The 17,861-nt window shown below is 33.4% G+C and overlaps 2 protein-coding genes across 2 annotated transcripts; both read right to left on the bottom strand.

The window, feature by feature from the left end:
• Positions 1 to 130: 130 nt before the first annotated feature.
• On the bottom strand, positions 131 to 1,360 carry LOC106710015 (ubiquitin-conjugating enzyme E2 J2). Its single transcript, XM_014501958.2, has one exon. The coding sequence runs from the start codon at positions 1,168 to 1,170 to the stop codon at positions 493 to 495; it is 678 nt and encodes a 225-aa protein (XP_014357444.1). The 5' UTR covers positions 1,171 to 1,360; the 3' UTR covers positions 131 to 492.
• Positions 1,361 to 1,937: 577 nt separating this feature from the next.
• LOC106710007 (centrosomal protein of 120 kDa) lies at positions 1,938 to 17,122 on the bottom strand. Its single transcript, XM_045682996.1, has 20 exons — positions 17,009 to 17,122; positions 16,792 to 16,939; positions 16,452 to 16,584; positions 16,128 to 16,238; positions 15,357 to 15,456; positions 14,313 to 14,461; positions 13,817 to 13,899; positions 13,372 to 13,523; positions 12,794 to 12,999; positions 12,087 to 12,250; positions 11,257 to 11,490; positions 10,602 to 10,645; positions 7,857 to 7,966; positions 6,357 to 6,539; positions 5,465 to 5,641; positions 4,682 to 4,768; positions 3,755 to 3,915; positions 3,277 to 3,410; positions 2,921 to 2,963; positions 1,938 to 2,085 (listed from the first exon to the last, which is right to left on the bottom strand). The coding sequence occupies exons 1-20, from the start codon at positions 17,058 to 17,060 to the stop codon at positions 1,938 to 1,940; spliced, it is 2,619 nt and encodes an 872-aa protein (XP_045538952.1). The 5' UTR covers positions 17,061 to 17,122.
• Positions 17,123 to 17,861: the final 739 nt, after the last annotated feature.

Genomic DNA, 17,861 nt, shown 5'->3' with positions numbered 1-17,861 from the left:
GTGGTGTAACTAACACAACTTTCTTTTATATATATAGATTTCTTTTACATCATTCAAAAATAACTTGCACATAGCTACTACTTGAAATTCTGCAAATTATTTAAACTAAGCTAATTTTATTGAAACATTGTTTCAAATTATTGTATACATTATTTTGGAGTTACTTTACAATTTGCACTATAAATTGTTGAATTTTCTTCTAGCATATAACACTTTATATATTAAAATATTGCAAAATATTAAGCTATTGTGTCACTACAATAAGTACACCTATGTAGTGTCTGAGATTACTATTGCAGAACTTCACTTCAATAAAACCTTTCATATTCAGATATGCAGACACCAATCACATTTGCCAAGGACCTGTCATAAGATGAAATAACAGCTGAACATACATATGGAGAGAAAATAAACATTATATTTACAAAATAAGTTACAATATTTACATTTTACTTTTGAATAATCATTTTTATGTTCAATGTGAGTGTTGCCCTAATCAGAAATTGAAACTAAAACATATTTCACCATATATGCAAGAAACACAAAGCCGACAAGCACAAAGAGATTTGTTAGAATGTAGTACATGTTGGATTGCTGTTCTGTTGTCACTTCACTGTCACTATTCGTGTTAGAGTTGTTGGCGTTCAGCAAAGCTTCCTCTCTCTGTTTGATCAACTTTTCAATCTCTTCTACATATTCTGGAAACAGCTCACAGAACATTTTGTTTTTGAGGTTTATTTCAAGCGATTCAGCGGCCAAACATCGTTTTTGGTATTCCGACGTCTCTATAGACCCCAGTGTCGGAGTTTTCTCCAACATGAAACTAAGTAGACCTGTCAATATAGTTGAGATTGACCACGCTGGATTCCAAGTATCTGGATGAAAATCGGTTATGCTGAGACATAAACGAGTGTTTGTCTTAAATCTTCCATTAGGCGTAATCATATAAATCGATGGTGGTTTAAATGGGAATTCTCTGGGGAAGATTATTTTGCCGTGATAGTAACCTCCTTCGTATGGGCTCTTTTCAGGGCCCTTTACAACGTAATGCCATTCCAGGATATTAGATGGCACAGGTTCCGCAGTCACATACGGTACTGGGTCATTTTTAAGCCTGAGATAGTCTTGTTTCAATCTGCTAGTAGCGCCCGTCACCTTAGTTTTCGGCATCGTTTATTGCACAAGTAACTTCAAATACTATTTGAAGTAGATACTATGCATTAAAGCAACTTATTCATTGTACAACTGTAGTATTTCCAAAAGAATCTCTTGAATATGTTAACTTTTCACTAAAACAAATAATCGGTATAAAGAACAGGATACGTCATTACCAAAAGACTTGCTAACTTGCGATTCGTGATTCGCTCAAACATCAAGTACCTAATGTCAATGTCACATATCGTTGTACATCGTTTCTCGTCACGAATTTAATCTTACTATTTCTTAATAAAAGAGCGATTCTTAATAAGAGAGCGAGCGAAGATAAGGGAAGCGTTAAATGTGTAAATATGTAATTTAATTCAAAGTTTACATAAATAAAAATATTAAAATGAAAAATAAAAAAATTACAGTCAATGTTTTTTCCTACCCTGTTTTGAAAAAGTTCTCATGAAATTTTTGTAGTACGCGTAAAATCTTTCAGGGAATATATAAGTTTGTGGACTTTTCTGCGCAATTTGGACATTTTTAATTTTTATAACTAACATTTATTTGAGAGCTTATAAGAAAACACTAAATGCGGAGTTGTTTTTTAATTAAATTTAATTAATTATAATTTTCCAGAATAATCAATTCCTTAATTCGGTATGCCGACCCTTTCATATTAAAAACATTCTGAAGTTATTATCCTATCTACTTTAAAACGTTGAAATTTCAAATAAAACAACTCAGTTATAATAATAACATTTAATACATAACAAGTAATAATTGGACATATGTCATGTGCCACAATTTATCAAAATACTTCGTATTTCGTTGTTCAATTGCTTGAGCAAAGCCTCGTCCGGGTTGTCTTGTTGAATCAACTGGTCCCTTTGACTTATCAGCTCATTTAATTTGTCATTTATAGAGTTTTTAGACGCGTTTCTGCAACAAAACAGTAGAGTAGTATTTAAAAAAATCCATTCCATCCATTTCCATTCAAATTACCACAGAAATACTCATAAAAGCGAAACGAGAAGCTAGAATGGAGAAAAGACACGTCTGTCCATCTTACTAGGTGCACTATACAAAAAAAAATGATAGTTCCAAAGCACAGTACTACTGGTTTTAGAGGTGGTTTTAAGTTTTCAGCCTCGAAGGTTTGGAACGATCTTCCTCCACCACTAAATAAAATAATATCGCATTCAGGTTTTGCAAAGAAGTACAAAAAAATTCTACTGGAGTCACAAACCAATCAATGACGTAAATAGATAAGACCTATAGAGAAACAGTTTGTTATGTATTTATATTTATATGTATATCCTTTAAACACCTTAACCTTTTTTGTTGTTTATTTCTTTATTAATTTTTTACTCTCCATATAATGTTATTGTTATTGAAAGTCAAAATTATTATTAACTTCGCACAAACATTGTTTAAAAAATTGCACTATAATTCTCTTTTTTTGTTATTTAGTTTAGTTACCCTACACCTAAGTGCATATGTTGTGAGAGCAAAGGGGCCTGCTGAAAACCAGCTCAGGGAAGGCCGATGTCGTCCCTGTATCAGCTGAGCTGACTACCTTTTGCCACGTTTTTAATCTTTTTGTTTAATTTTAGTTCATAAGTTTCTTTTGTGTGGCAATAAACGCTTATTCTATTCTATTCTATTCTAAAAAACTAAATTTCTTTTTATTTTCCCTCTAAAAACTGTGATAGCAATGTTTTAAATGAATGTTTTAAGCAGTGAAAACTCAACATTCATATTTTAGTTAACTTACTTCATTTCCATGAACATATCTAAACCGTCAGGCCCAGGTAAACCTAGGAACAATAATTTTAATTCAAGCATTTCTATTATTATTCAAAGATTATTTTAAAATAGAATAAAACTAAATTATAGACGTATACATATAATACGTCTTTTCAAATATCTTAGGAGCTCAAGATAATCTACGAGTTGCGCAATGCAACCCCGCACCTGCTACACCGAGCAGCTAAGATATTTGAAAACCTCTATACTAATTTAGTAACCATAGAGCCATTAAATAATTTTATTACAGAATAAACAATAAATGGCGTGGTTTTATTATTATTAAAAAAAGGTTTCTATTTATAAATTAGTTTTATTACTAACTGATAGCTGAATGTGACTCCAGCGGCGGTGTGTTCGCCAACAAGTCGGCGTAAAAATCATCTTTTAACTTTTTAATATCACTTCCATTTAATTCATCACCTTTATTCATTTCAAAGTCATCAATTGTGTCCAAACTGAAAATAATAATCATAAATTACATTTAATATTTCAAACGTACAGACACAATTACAGCAGTTAGTTTCTCTAGACCAGTGTTTCCCAAAGTGGGCGATAACGCCCCCTTGGGGGCGTTTGAACCCTAGGAGGGGGCGATAAGGGGCCCAAAAAATGGGGGGGCATCGAAATTAATTAAAGTAATGAAATTGTGGATTTTAAATTTTAAGGCTGAATAAATATTAGTGGGCTCTGAAATATAATTGATTTTCAAAGGGGGCGGTGAAAGAAATAAGTTTGACAATCACTGGTATAGACCTTCTACTGTTATAAGCAGTCAGCACAAATATATTGTATCTCTCACCCGACTTGATTTAGCCGACTCTTCTCTCTCCGCAGCTGAGACAGCATGTGCCGGCGCGAGGACATCTTGGTGAGATGCAGCTCTCGTACAGCTCGACCCCATTGCTCCTTGAAGAATGCCTTCGACTGCACCGCACTGTCTAACTTCTCTTCTAGGCAACGCTATTATAAATTCATCATAAATAAAACACATATAAAAATGTGAGCCGTCACAGGACGCCTGGCAGATGTGAAACATCGTGTGTGTACAAGTAATATGAATAAAAGATAATATTATATATATATATATACATATATATATGTATAACTCAGTACAGCGTGGCGACCCGTCGCCACGGCAAGCGTCGCCACACCAACAATTCGGTTTACAAGTGAGCCTATAGATGTTTCACATCAAAAATACTTCTAATACTAATAATTCTGCAGCAACAATGTTCCAGTCTTCTACCCTCATCCAGCATACTTTTACTTTTAACAGTAGTAGACGTCAGCAGCAACATCAGTTGCAGGAATTGTCCTCGCTCAGTGAAATATCACGACCTCACAGAAGACAGACGTCAAGTGGAAGTAATTACAACTACAGTCTGATGAGTGTGGTGACGGAGACCTTATTTTAGTCCTCTTTCCCTTCTCACTCTTTTCTTATTAGGAAAGGATGAGAAGGGGAAGTGGATTTAGCGGAAGAGGGGACGCATAGGAAGGGGAAATATTCTCTTTCTGTGCGTCCTCTTCATCCTTGATTAAAGGCAATGCATCTGCATTTGAGGATGTCTATGGGCAACGGTCACCTCGCTATTTCAGCGAATCCGGGTGACCGTATGCTAAACTTTACCAGGTTGGCTTTACCAGGTCAACTGTCCATCTAGGGATAGTCCATCAATAAACCAGTTGAATCAACCGTTGATCACCTTTCAACATTTCAACTCACCAGTTCTTGTATAAGACTAGCTGTCTGGTCCTTGGTCAATCCGGAATGTCTGCTTTCTGAATCCTTCTCCATATTCCTCATGTTATTCTGTAAAATATATCAAACTTATATCATAAAGAGATTTGTTTGTTTGTTTGAATTGATACTACAAAACTACTGATTTGAGAAATTCTTTCACTGTTTAGTTAATTCTGTTTTAATTTAAATGATAAATAATTTAACTAAACTAATTACAGTCAAAACCGTTTATAGCGACATCGTTTAGAACAACATACCGGTTAAATTGACCAAAATCAAAGGTCCTGGCTGAATGTTATTACATATCTTTCCTATTAATACCTGTCATCGGTTGTTACAACTATCGGTTTTTACGACTCAATATGAGTAGTCCCTTCGATGTCGTTATAACAGATTTTGACTGTACATTATCTGTGACTCCATTTTCGTGGAATAAAATAAAAAAATTTGTATTTTTTGCCGAGATTAAGGTAGCTTTTATTCTGGACAATTTAAGCCGTTTTTTTTTCTTAGGCTAAATTTAATAAAAAAACTAGCTTTTACCCGCGACTTCGTCCGCGCGGAATAAAAAATAGAAAATGGGGTAAAAATTATCCTATGTCCTTTTCCTGGTTCTAAACTACCTGCTCACCAATTTTCAGTCAAATCGATTCAGCCGTTCTTGAGTTATAAATAGTGTAACTAACACGACTTTCTTTTATATATATAGATAGATAGATAGATATAGATCCATTTATCCATTTTTATTTGGTTTAAAATTTATACCTTGAGTACTTCAATATTCTTCTCCAACGTGTGCACCTTCAGCTCCAACTCCTCAATCTTCATATCCTTCAGTTTGAGCTGATGATGCATGTCATCTTCCATCTTCTGCGAGGCCTCGCGCAACTCCTGATACTTGGCGGTGTAATGTGCTTCTAATGCTTTCTTAGCTTCGAGTAGCTGAAAATATTTATTTAATATAAATAAAATTATTTTACATTTTTACGATAGAAATATAATAAGAAAAAAAAAATTATAAACAACTCAATCTAAAAAAATTATATATAAAGTTTATAGAACTCGTAGAAGACTAATCTAGTCTTGGTATTAAAAAAAAATATCAAATTTTTTAAATAACATTTTAGCAAAGTATTAATATAATTTTAAAATATCTTACTAATATTATAAATGCGAATGTTTGGATGGATGGATATTTGAAAGTATCTCCGGAAAGATTCAATGGATTTTGATGAAATTTGTCACATATGTAGAACATAGTCTGGAAGAACACATAGGCTACTTATTAAGATTATTTTATAATTCCGTGTCGACGGAGTCGCGGGCGACAGCTAGTGTATTATAATATTGTCGATTATGTTTGAAAACTTGTACAAAAATAGTCAAAAGGCGAATTTTCTTTCTAATATACATTGAAAAGTTAATAATTACTGCATGCATTTAATACTAGCTGTCGCCCGCGACTCCGTCCGCGCGACATTATAAAAAAAAACTTAATTAGTAGCCTATGTGTTCTTCCATACTATATTCTACATTTATGCCAAATTTCAGCGATATCTGTTGAGTCGTTTCGGAGATACCTTCTTACAAAAATCCATCCATACATCCAAACATTCGCATTTATAATATTAGTAAGATAATAGGAAAAACACATCACCTTCCTCTCCCTCTCCGTGTTCCTGTATCCTCTGAGCCTGAAGTCTTCAGTGGCGCGGCTGAGGTCTGCTGCGAGCGCGCGACATCTCTCCACACCACCTCGCAGCTTCTCCTCCAACTCCTCGCGCCGCTTCTCCCACTCACGGGACAGCAGTTCCAGGTGGTACTCCTCTTTGCGACGTAACTATACAGGAGAACAATAGAAACAGCTTTAAGGTTAACGCGCACTTGGAGGGGCACCAGTGCCCACCGGAGATCCTAAAGCCCCACCTATAGCACTAGAGGATGGCTAACGAGGGGTTTTAGTGGGTAAAACCCCACATACACACTGTCGCTAATAAAGGTTTCTCACTTATCCAGGTATGATTATAATTAAATTCGAGATAAAATATGCAAGTGCTTTTGACACTTGGCATGCGGGAAACGTATTTTACGTTTTTTACATTCCGTCACTAGAGCGTGGGTCACGTAAAAATACATATTTAGTAGATTTATGTTGGATACCCGCTAACCACCACAAATCTACGAAACACGTACAATTACATGTATCTGTGGCATTATATGCGTGTTGTTTACGTTGCTAGGCTTTGCATTTTTTCTTTCCACAAGTTCTGTCAGTCTTTCACAAAGTTATTACGTCTTCAATCGAATTCGTAGCTCCATAGCGAATAAGCCGTGTTTTGCCAATTTGAAGCTAGGTGTTTTTTTAGTTATTGATTGCAAAATTGATAAAATGAGCCGTTGTGACAAAACCGCCCGCTGCACAAGTAATTCGGCTGCAAAGTATGCCCGCATGCTAAGTGTTAATACAACCTGTTGTATTCATACATCTATACAGTTAATAAAATTGAAGTGTCTATCTTAATATATATAAATCTCGTGTCACAATGTTTGTCCTCAATGGAAACCACCTAACCAACCTAAACCACTTAACCGATTATAATAAAATGTGCAGTTCCATCCAACTTGAGAGATAGGATAATTTAAATCTCAAATTATAGTCGCAATTTTAATTTACTGCTAATTATTTGTCTGTTATTATTTGACAGTCACAATTATCTATTAACTCTAAATGATTCTAACAGATGTCGATACCTTTCGACTGGGTTGAGTAAGTAATCAATAGATGGCGCTGTTATGGTAAATCTACGAACGTGTCATATAAGCTACATTTATTTTTATCTATTTTTCATACCCCAATTAAGTTTTTTTTCTGCGCGCGGACGGAGTCGCGGGCGACAGCTAGTATGTTATAAAAAAAAACAGATTTCGTATTTCTATTGCTTAGGACGAAAATCCAAATTTTAAAATTTTTGTTCGTCTGTCCGCAAGATGCCTTTGTTCCTGGTAATCTCCATAACTCCTGGACCGTTTTTGACGAGACTTTTACTGAAGGTAGTTGATATATGCGGTAGTAACTTAGGCTATCTACTTTTTTAAATTATGGGCAAACAAAGTCGCGGGCAATCGCTTGTTATTTACATAAATTTTATCAAGTTACCTGACATTTATACAATTCCTGTTGCCTCTCTTTCCAATCTTCGAGTTCGTCGATGAACTTTTGCATGATAGCCTCTCTTTCCACTGCGGGTAGGACTTGTTTCACTACATCTGTAATTTATATAGCAATTACTATGTTTAAAATATGAATTAAAAACAAGTTAAACCAAGCAGTCAAATAAAATTTAAAAATTATCTAATACTAGCTTTTACCCGCGACTCCGTCCGCGCGGAATAAAAAATAGAAAACGGGGTAAAAATTATCCTATGTCCGTTTCCTGGTTCTAAGCTACCTGCCCACCAATTTTCAGTTAAATCGATTCAGCCGTTCTTGAGTTATAAATAGTGTAACTAACACGACTTTCTTTTATACAGGGTGTCCCAAAAGGTTACGTACATATGAAGGGGGGTGATAGGGGAGGTCACAAGGGTCACCAGAAAAATAAAATAAAAATTCCCCTCTGGGTATTAAAAAAAATAAATGGCATTTTGTAAAAACTAAAAATTTTACACCTTGTGGGGCGATTTTGCTACCGATGACCTACAAATATTGCTATATTTAAATAAAAAGCTGTTATGTTATCGTCAATAACCCTTTATCAATATGAAATAAAAAAAACAATACATATCTAACAAAGATTTTAAAGAAAATTAAGATCTTGTCCAGTCAAGGACTTAGTAATTACGATTTCACTCAACTTCCTCCAAGTGTACTGAAAAAAAAAAGGTACTATGCAACTCCGGCGAGTAACTTAAAAAGTTAGGTAATTTCATTGCAATTCCAAAATGGTATAACACTTACTTAAAAAATTCATACTAGGACATTTAAAAATATTTTTTGGGAACAATACCCCTTCAAAACAAAACATACCAATAAAGCAATAGTCTCAAATTCGTACGCAAATACATTTTTAAATGTCTATTCTGTTCCTTAAAACTTAAAAAGATTTGTAGGTAATTGTATGGTATTGCAATGGTTTTCAATTAAACACAAAAATTAAACAAAATTATAATTATTTATTCAAATAAAATGCTCGAAATGTCTACCACCAACATAAATACACGCCCTACATCGTTTTAAAAATGAGCGGGAGATATGACGAACAAATCTTCTATTATTAATTGATTCCGCGGCCTCTGTGATCCTCGCCCTCAAGTCAGCCAAGTCCCTGATGGGTTTTCCATAAACTTTTTCTTTTATAGCACCCCTGTAAAATAAGTCTAACGGGTTTAAATCCGGTGAACGAGCTGGCCACGCTATAGCACCGGCCCTTCCCATCCACCTACCAGGGTATTCTTCGTCTAGGAAATCCCTTACAGGACGTGCATAATGTGCTGGGCACCCATCATGCTGGAACCACATATTCCTGACTGTTTCTAGCCGCACATCTTCCAATAGATTTGGTAGTTCGTTTTGTAAGAAGTGTAAGTACGCCTCGCCAGTCCTCAGGTATCAAATCTATTGGAAGATGTGCGGCTAGAAACAGTCAGGAATATGTGGTTCCAGCATGATGGGTGCCCAGCACATTATGCACGTCCTGTAAGGGATTTCCTAGACGAAGAATACCCTGGTAGGTGGATGGGAAGGGCCGGTGCTATAGCGTGGCCAGCTCGTTCACCGGATTTAAACCCGTTAGACTTATTTTACAGGGGTGCTATAAAAGAAAAAGTTTATGGAAAACCCATCAGGGACTTGGCTGACTTGAGGGCGAGGATCACAGAGGCCGCGGAATCAATTAATAATAGAAGATTTGTTCGTCATATCTCCCGCTCATTTTTAAAACGATGTAGGGCGTGTATTTATGTTGGTGGTAGACATTTCGAGCATTTTATTTGAATAAATAATTATAATTTTGTTTAATTTTTGTGTTTAATTGAAAACCATTGCAATACCATACAATTACCTACAAATCTTTTTAAGTTTTAAGGAACAGAATAGACATTTAAAAATGTATTTGCGTACGAATTTGAGACTATTGCTTTATTGGTATGTTTTGTTTTGAAGGGGTATTGTTCCCAAAAAATATTTTTAAATGTCCTAGTATGAATTTTTTAAGTAAGTGTTATACCATTTTGGAATTGCAATGAAATTACCTAACTTTTTAAGTTACTCGCCGGAGTTGCATGGTACATTTTTTTTTCAGTACACTTGGAGGAAGTTGAGTGAAATCGTAATTACTAAGTCCTTGACTGGACAAGATCTTAATTTTCTTTAAAATCTGTGTTAGATATGTATTGTTTTTTTTATTTCATATTGATAAAGGGTTATTGACGATAACATAACAGCTTTTTTTTTTAAAATATAGCAATATTTGTAGGTCATCGGTAGCAAAATCGCCCCACAAGGTGTAAAATTTTTAGTTTTAAAAAAATGCCATTTATTTTTTTTAATACCCAGAGGGGAATTTTTATTTTATTTTTCTGGTGACCCTTGTGACCTCCCCTATCACCCCCCTTCCTATGTACGTAACCTTTTGGGACACCCTGTATATATAGATAGATATATATATATAAAATGTCCATGTCACAATGTTAGTTATCGTACTCCTCCGAAACGGCTTTACCGATTTTTACCAAATTTTATATGCGTATTTAGTAGGTCTGAGAATCGGCTACTGTCTATTTTTCATACCCCTATTAAGTTTTTTAACTGCGCGCGGACGGAGTCGCGGGCGACAGCTAGTATATATATATATATTACATACATACACTTGGATATATTTTGTTTTAGGTTATAATAACTTACCTTTTTCTGAATAATTTTTACTTTCCTTTTCTTTAGCATCCTCACTGAAAATAAAAAATTACAGAATTAAATCCTATTTCTTACTAATATTATAAATTTGTATATTCAAATGGATGGATGGATGAATGTTTGAAGGTATCTCCTGAACGGCTAAACGGATCTTAATTAAATTTTTCACAGATGTAGAACATAGTCTGGAAGAACACATCGGTTACTTATAATTTTTTTAATTCATCTAGATTATCAATAAAAATGCATAGTAACTAGCTGTCGCCCGCGACTCCGTCCGCGCGCAGTTAAAAAAAAACTAAAATAACCCCCCCCCCCCCCAGGTTATGAAAAATAGATGTCCGATTCTCAGAGCTACTGAATGTGCTCACAAAATTTCATGACAATTGGTCAAGACGTTTCGGAGGAGTACCGTGACGAAAACTGTGACACGAGAATTTTATATATTAGACTAGCTTTTACCCGCGACTCCGTCTGCGCGGAATAAAAAAATGCACACAAGATAAAAAAGTTCCTATGTCCTTCTCCTAGTTCTAAACTACCTCCCCATCAATTTTCAGCTAAATCAGTTCGACCGATCTTGAGTTATAAATAGTGTAACTAACACGACTTTCTTTTATATATATAGATAATTAAAATTTCTTACCAGTTAGATTGTTTATGATCACCATTCTCTTGTTCATCTCTTTTATTATCTCCATTTCTTTCTGGTTTATCATCATGTATATCAATCTCAGGCTCACACTGGACCTGCATGTCAGTTGTAAACGGTCTCTGTTGTGACTTCTCCTGACTCTGACTTAGAGATTCGCACATCTTTCTTAATAGTTCTGTTATTTCACTTGTTTGTAAGATATTCTCTCCATTCGCTGTTTTATATCTTAAATTTAATTAATATCTTTGTTAATTTAAAATTATGTATAGCATTTAATTATTCTTTTAAGGAATCTTTATTTATTTTTCTTTTAATAAAGTTCATTTTATAATTATTATTGTTTTTAATTATTTCATTGTACACTTTGTATTTTACTAATAATGTATACTTGAAATTCTTAAAAAATGTGATTAACAAAATAATTAAACAAAAAAGAATTGTCATTACTTTCAATATATTAAATAACAGAGATTTTTTTTTATAAAAGTGCCAGCTGAAAACCAGCGCAGGGGCAGTTTAGTCTGTCCCTGATTCGCTGAGCTGGCTCCCTTTTACCACACTTTGTTTCTGTATGTGTGTGTGTTTTTTTTTATTATATTTTTTTTTTGTATTTCGTTTTTTTTTTTTTTTTGAGTGGCAATAAATGTTCTTTCTTTCTTTCAAAGATAATAAAAAAAAATTATTAGTACAAAACACAATAATTATACATGTATTTTAGGCTGAGAAATCTTCCATAGCAGTTATAATTTTTTTATTTTCTAACAATTATGTATAGATCTAAATGAATTAACAGTGAAATCTAACTAAGATATTTAACATACCTGGCAGTGTTCCCCGCAGACTTATTAGTATAACTCACTCCGCCAACGTCCCTGTCTATTTGTGTACAACTACCACTTCTATAGTCCAATTTAGTATCATAATTAGAATCAGTACGACCTCTCTCTAATTGTGTAATACTTCGGGCTGATAATATATTAGGTTTCTAGAAATAAAATGTGTAAAAACTTAAATAATAATTTAATTGATAACACCTAAGTCGCATAGATTGTAATTTAACATTGAAAATTGCATCTTACTAATATTATAAACTAGCTTTTACCCGCGACTTCGTCCGCGCGAAAAATGCACACAAGATAAAAAAATTCCTATGTCTGTCTCCTAGTTCTAAGCTACCTCCCCATAAATTTTCAGCTAAATCAGTTCTATCGATCTTGAGTTATAAATAGTGTAACTAACACGACTTTCTTTTATATATATAGATAGATAGATACGATTGTTTAAAGATGGATGGATGTTTGTTAGAAGGTATTTCCAAAACATCACAACGGATCTTGATGAAATTTGGCATAGATGTAGAGCATAGTCTGAAACATATAGTTTATTAAGTTTTTTAAGCGATAACTAGATAAAAATAAGCCTATATCATTCAGGGATAATATACCTTTATAACAATTAAAAAAAAATTAAAATCGATCTGTTATTTTTTGAATTTATCCTTCACAAACATACAAAAATATAAAAATACCTGCACTTTAGCTTTGTCAGAAATAAATTTAAGACTGATCTCGACATCCATGTAAGGTCGTCGTACACTGAGCGGGGTATCGTCACAACGCAGGAGGTAACAGCGCTCGTGTATCGCCAGCCTGCCCTCACTGTTGCAGAACTCTGATACAAACCGCTTCACATCCTCCGTAGGGATCAACTTACGTAAGTCTAAGCTACAAATACCTACAACAAAGTGAATCCAATATTTAAGTTGGATCCTTTAGAATGAAAATACTTTTCAAAAGCAAAGCATATCTTTTAATTCAACCGATTAAAGAAATATAGTACATAGTTAATATTGTCTTATATAAAACATAACATAAATCTTTCACTATTATGTAATATGCATTAGATCTTTATGTAACACAAGCTTTCACCCGCGACTCCGTCCGCGCGGAATAAAAAATTGAAAACGGGGTAAAAATTATCCTATGTCCGTTTCCTGGTTCTAAGCTACCTGCCCACCAATTTTCAGCTAAATCAGTTCGACCGATCTTGAGTTATAAATAGTGTAACTAACACGACTTTCTTTTATATATATAGATTTAAACATACCAACATCTCTATCCGCGACGCAGACTTTAACGACCAAATGCGGACACTCAGCAAAGTATCTTCCTAGTGCGGAGAGATGTGTGCGCAGGCGCAGCGATGTGCGCTGGTTGAACTGAGCACTACTGCCCGTACTCAGAGACGTCACACCAACTCTGATCACAATTGAGTATAGTTACTTAATCAGATATAACCCACACTTATTTTCACTAGATAATATCCTTAAAAACATTTAACTATTTTTAAATTTTTAGATGGATTCTACAGAACAAATAGGATTTATTCGAACGGATTTCCATTCAATTAATAGGATATGAGTAAGAAGGGGGGTAAATTCAGATATGACAGCTGATAGAGATGTATGGAGGAGTAGTACATACTGTGCCGACCCTTCATAGGGATAAGGGCAGGTTGAATTTCCATTCAATTAATCTTCACATAAACTCACCTGTCTGTCATTATGTTGTTTGTAAATATTGAATATGTTATGCAGCAATCAATAGCTTCTTTGTTTATATCATTTGGTAGTAGCTAAAATAAAAAAATATATATTATATATACAGTGTAAACCCTTTATAACGAAACTTAAGGGACTGAGCATTTTTTTGACGTTATAGTTATCGTTATATGGAGTGAACAAAAAAACAACAAAAAAAAACAATAATACCGATAATAAATATTTACTGTCTACAAATATGAACACATTTCTTCGTAATAGAGAATGGCGTATCGCTAAAAAGAGTGTTTCAATATGTGTGTTTTAAAGCAAACCAACCAAGTTGGGCTCACTTCAACGTTACAAGGAGTTTATTCTTATAAACGATAACGTTATAAAGAGTTTACACTGTATATAATTTTTTTTAATATTTCTGTTTGAGATATAGCTTCAAAAACAACTAAGGTTATAAATGTAGTATATTTCCTTTTAAATCTTATATATTTACCATATCCAAATTCTCAACGGAGCCAATAACAAAACTGAGTACATACAACTGATCTCCGAGACCAATCTGTATCAATCCTTCCTCACATATCAATTGCGGCTGCAAGTCGAATGATGATACAACTTTCTTACTTTCATTTAAGTATTCATCTAAAAATTATTAATAGTTATTTTTTAGCCGACTTCAAAAAGAAGGAGGTTATCAATTCGACTGTTTTTTTTTGTGTGTTACCGCGAAATTCCGCCCCTGGTGGTCCGATTTTGATAAAAAATATTTTAATCGAAAGGAAGTGCTTGCAGATGGGTCCCATTTTTTTTTTTTTTTAATAACTAGAAGACTAGTAGATTTTTTTAATAAATGAAGTAGACAGATGTAAAATTTCCAAATAGATTTTTTAGACTACTGCTATAATTTACATAGAAAATATTACCTGTTTTTAATAGGAAAGCCTAGACAAAGTTTGTAGGAAAATAATAACCTTTTTATTGTTTGAAATAATAACATTTTTTTTCATCTATTTCCCCTCTTATCAGAGGGAAAAGGTAAAAGGGTAAAAGATAAAAGGTATATGTGTATATCCAACCCGCACTGACTATGGCTATTCACCCCTAACTTGGGGTAGGCTCCGAGCCTCCCGGTGGGGACGTATAGTGAGCTGATGATGATGATATGTGTATATCGAGGGGTGAAAGGCTATTTGTTTTAAGCGACATTATTTGAGATATTGACTTATATATATATATTCAGAATCAGGGAATTTTTCTGATTCTGAATATATAATATATAGCCTTTCACCCCTCGATATGTATATTTGAAAGGGGAGAGAATGTAAAGGAAAGGGAAATATCTTTCAGCCAAGGAAAACTTTTTGTACTGTACGCAGTTATAAGATAAAGATGTAAATAAAAATTAACTAGCTAGTCTTTTTTAGATATCTTAGCGGATTTAAATTTTTTGAGAGTTGCTCTAAACACATTATTACTTGTATTGGAACAAAGCGGGTCTCTTTCAGCTGACAAGATATTTGAAAATAATAATACTTACTCAATGTTAACATCACAGGTCCACCGGTATGTGCACTGTTAGGTGTATGAGATAGTGGATATGCAACTTCATTGCTGTGAAACATACGAAGTTCATTGCGCTGGAATTAGTTACAAAATTTTTATTATTATTAGAATTAACTACAATTTAAAGTAGTAATAGTACCTTTGTAATATTTGTTAAAATTTTTGAAGCGATAAATACATTTTTAAATAATAAAAAGTTACTATTTTTTTTTTATTGAAAAAGCTAGCACTTGACCACAATCCCATACGATAAAGTGATGATGAAGTCTAAAGATTGTAGCTCTAGCTTTGTAAATGCCTACTCTCCACTCTACTCTGGAAGGCCACGTCGTACTTGGACGGCTTTTTTGCTTGGCCATGTGGAGGGAGTGAATGGATGGAGGAAGGAAGCTGAGCAAGGCAATGTTATTTCTAATAGGGTATTGAAATTTCCTAGTAAATTTGTGAAAAAGTACTTCAAGTACATTTAGCTTAGTGTAGGCAACCTTTACTTAGTTCATAAGTATCAACTCATATTTATAGTCAAACCTAGATAAGAGAGAGTTCAAAAAGCAGTGATATTTTTCTCGCCTGTAGAGGTTTCTTTCTTATCCGTGGTTCTCGCTTATGAAGTTTGTCCATTGGATCTCTCGCCTATAAAGGTTTTGTGCTTATCCAAGTTTGACTGTACATCCAATGAGCCAGTGTCTATCCTAAATTAGGGATGATTATTTACTTAATACAAATTAATGAATGTGGTACTCACTGGTGTTGGAGTACTAACTCTATCTTCAATGGAAAGGCTCATAAGTAACTGTGGATGACAACATTTGCCTTCAGATTTTATTCCAAGTAATTTATGCCATGAGTATTTCACCTGCAATTAATCAAAAGTAAAAAATTTAGTTAGGGTAGGCTCCGAGTCCCTCGGTGGGGACTGTATAGTGAGCTGGTGATTATGAAAACATTTAAAGGAAATATGTAATAATATAATATAATTTAATTTTATGTTGTAGTAATACAGAAATAAATTCTTTTGCTCTTATTTTTTTTTAAGTAATTTAAATTTTTTTTACAAGGATCAACTTACATCTACAAATTTATTTGATGGACATGGCTGTGCACCTAATAAGCTCAATAAAATATATCCTATTTTATCTTTTCTGCCTTGTGTGCTTGTTGTAAATACTTCAACTTTGATTGGCACATTTTGTACTCGCAAACTGAAATATAATAAGAAAAAAAATAATTTTGCAAACATACGTAATATCAAAGGCACTATGTGTAACTAGATTTAGTTTGTACTGTTCTGTCTATTATGTCGATAATTAATAATTAAATTATTAAACTAGCGCTTGACTATGTCATCTGATGTTAGGTTGTAATATGGTTGAAAGAGTACTCTTGAGATTGATTAGTTAAATGTTTACCTCCGAAATCTTCTTTTATCAGCTTCCCAAACCAGTTCAGCATCGAAGGCTGGTGCATGAGTTGGTACAACTGGATCGGTTTCCAGCATATATCCATTGAGAGATCCACTCACGATAAAGGGTATACGAAGAAATCCAAAGCCAATACCTTATAAATTTAATTTATTACAAAAATGTCCAATTTTAAATAATATGTTTTTATTTTGATTTTACTGACCTTCTTTTACATGAAGTACGATTTGAATATTAGGTCCTCGTAACTCGTCCATTTATATTTTTACAAAATACAGATTTAAATAACTAAATACACAATTTATACATGGTAAACAAACTAACTTCCATTTTTGAAATTTTGTTTATTTCAAAACATCCGATTGGAATTTGACAGAAAAGTGTTGCCATGTTACAAAAAGTTTTCCTTTATGAATTTTTAAGGGAAAAACTTTGATGACCTACAAAATTAATATAATTTTTAAACCTGTTTTGAATTAAATGTAAAATTTATATTTAATGACAACTTGAAATCGCAGAACGGACATGACGGTAATTGTGAAATAATATGCAAAATATTCTTTGGCAGGGGACACCCAAAACTATAAGGTTTTTGGATTTTTGTGTTGTATGTGTATTAAGTTGCAAAGCTCCAAATTGAAAATGGAAATGGAAATTATAAACAGTCTTTAATTTAAATAATTATTTGAATTAATGGTTGAAATTACATATCATTGTTGTTTAACAGTTAATTACTAGAGGTATTGATATTGATATGGTGACTCCATCATACGTTGCATTTTTCTTTAATATTTTTGCGTAACAAAAAATTAACAAGACATAGCACCATGTTTATCTTTCTTGGGACCTAAGATTTTATTTATCTATAATATTTAGGGTTAAATCAAGAACGAAATACTCTACATTTAACATTTTTATTTAATTGCTTATCTATTTCTCTCATCTTCTATTTATTCTTTATAACTCCCTAATTTAGTTCTAAAAATGTTACTGTGGCAATACGGAACACACGACGCATCGTGACTTTTATCAAATAATTACATTATTTATTTTTGAAT

This window comes from Papilio machaon, chromosome 20 (assembly GCF_912999745.1).
Source record: "Papilio machaon chromosome 20, ilPapMach1.1, whole genome shotgun sequence".
NCBI lineage: Eukaryota > Metazoa > Arthropoda > Insecta > Lepidoptera > Papilionidae > Papilio > Papilio machaon.
Note: the sequence above shows the minus strand (reverse complement) of the source record. Positions and strands in the feature narration are given on the sequence as shown.

Coding starts and splice junctions, on each gene's coding strand:
- LOC106710007 (XM_045682996.1), bottom strand. CDS start 17,060: ATGGACGAGTTACGAGGACCTAATATTCAAATCGTACTTCATGTAAAA. Junction 15,457..16,127: donor GAGTTAGTACTCCAACACCA/GTGAGTACCACA, acceptor AACTAATTCCAG/CGCAATGAACTTCGTATGTT. Junction 14,462..15,356: donor ACCTGTGATGTTAACATTGA/GTAAGTATTATT, acceptor AATAATTTTTAG/ATGAATACTTAAATGAAAGT.
- LOC106710015 (XM_014501958.2), bottom strand. CDS start 1,170: ATGCCGAAAACTAAGGTGACGGGCGCTACTAGCAGATTGAAACAAGAC.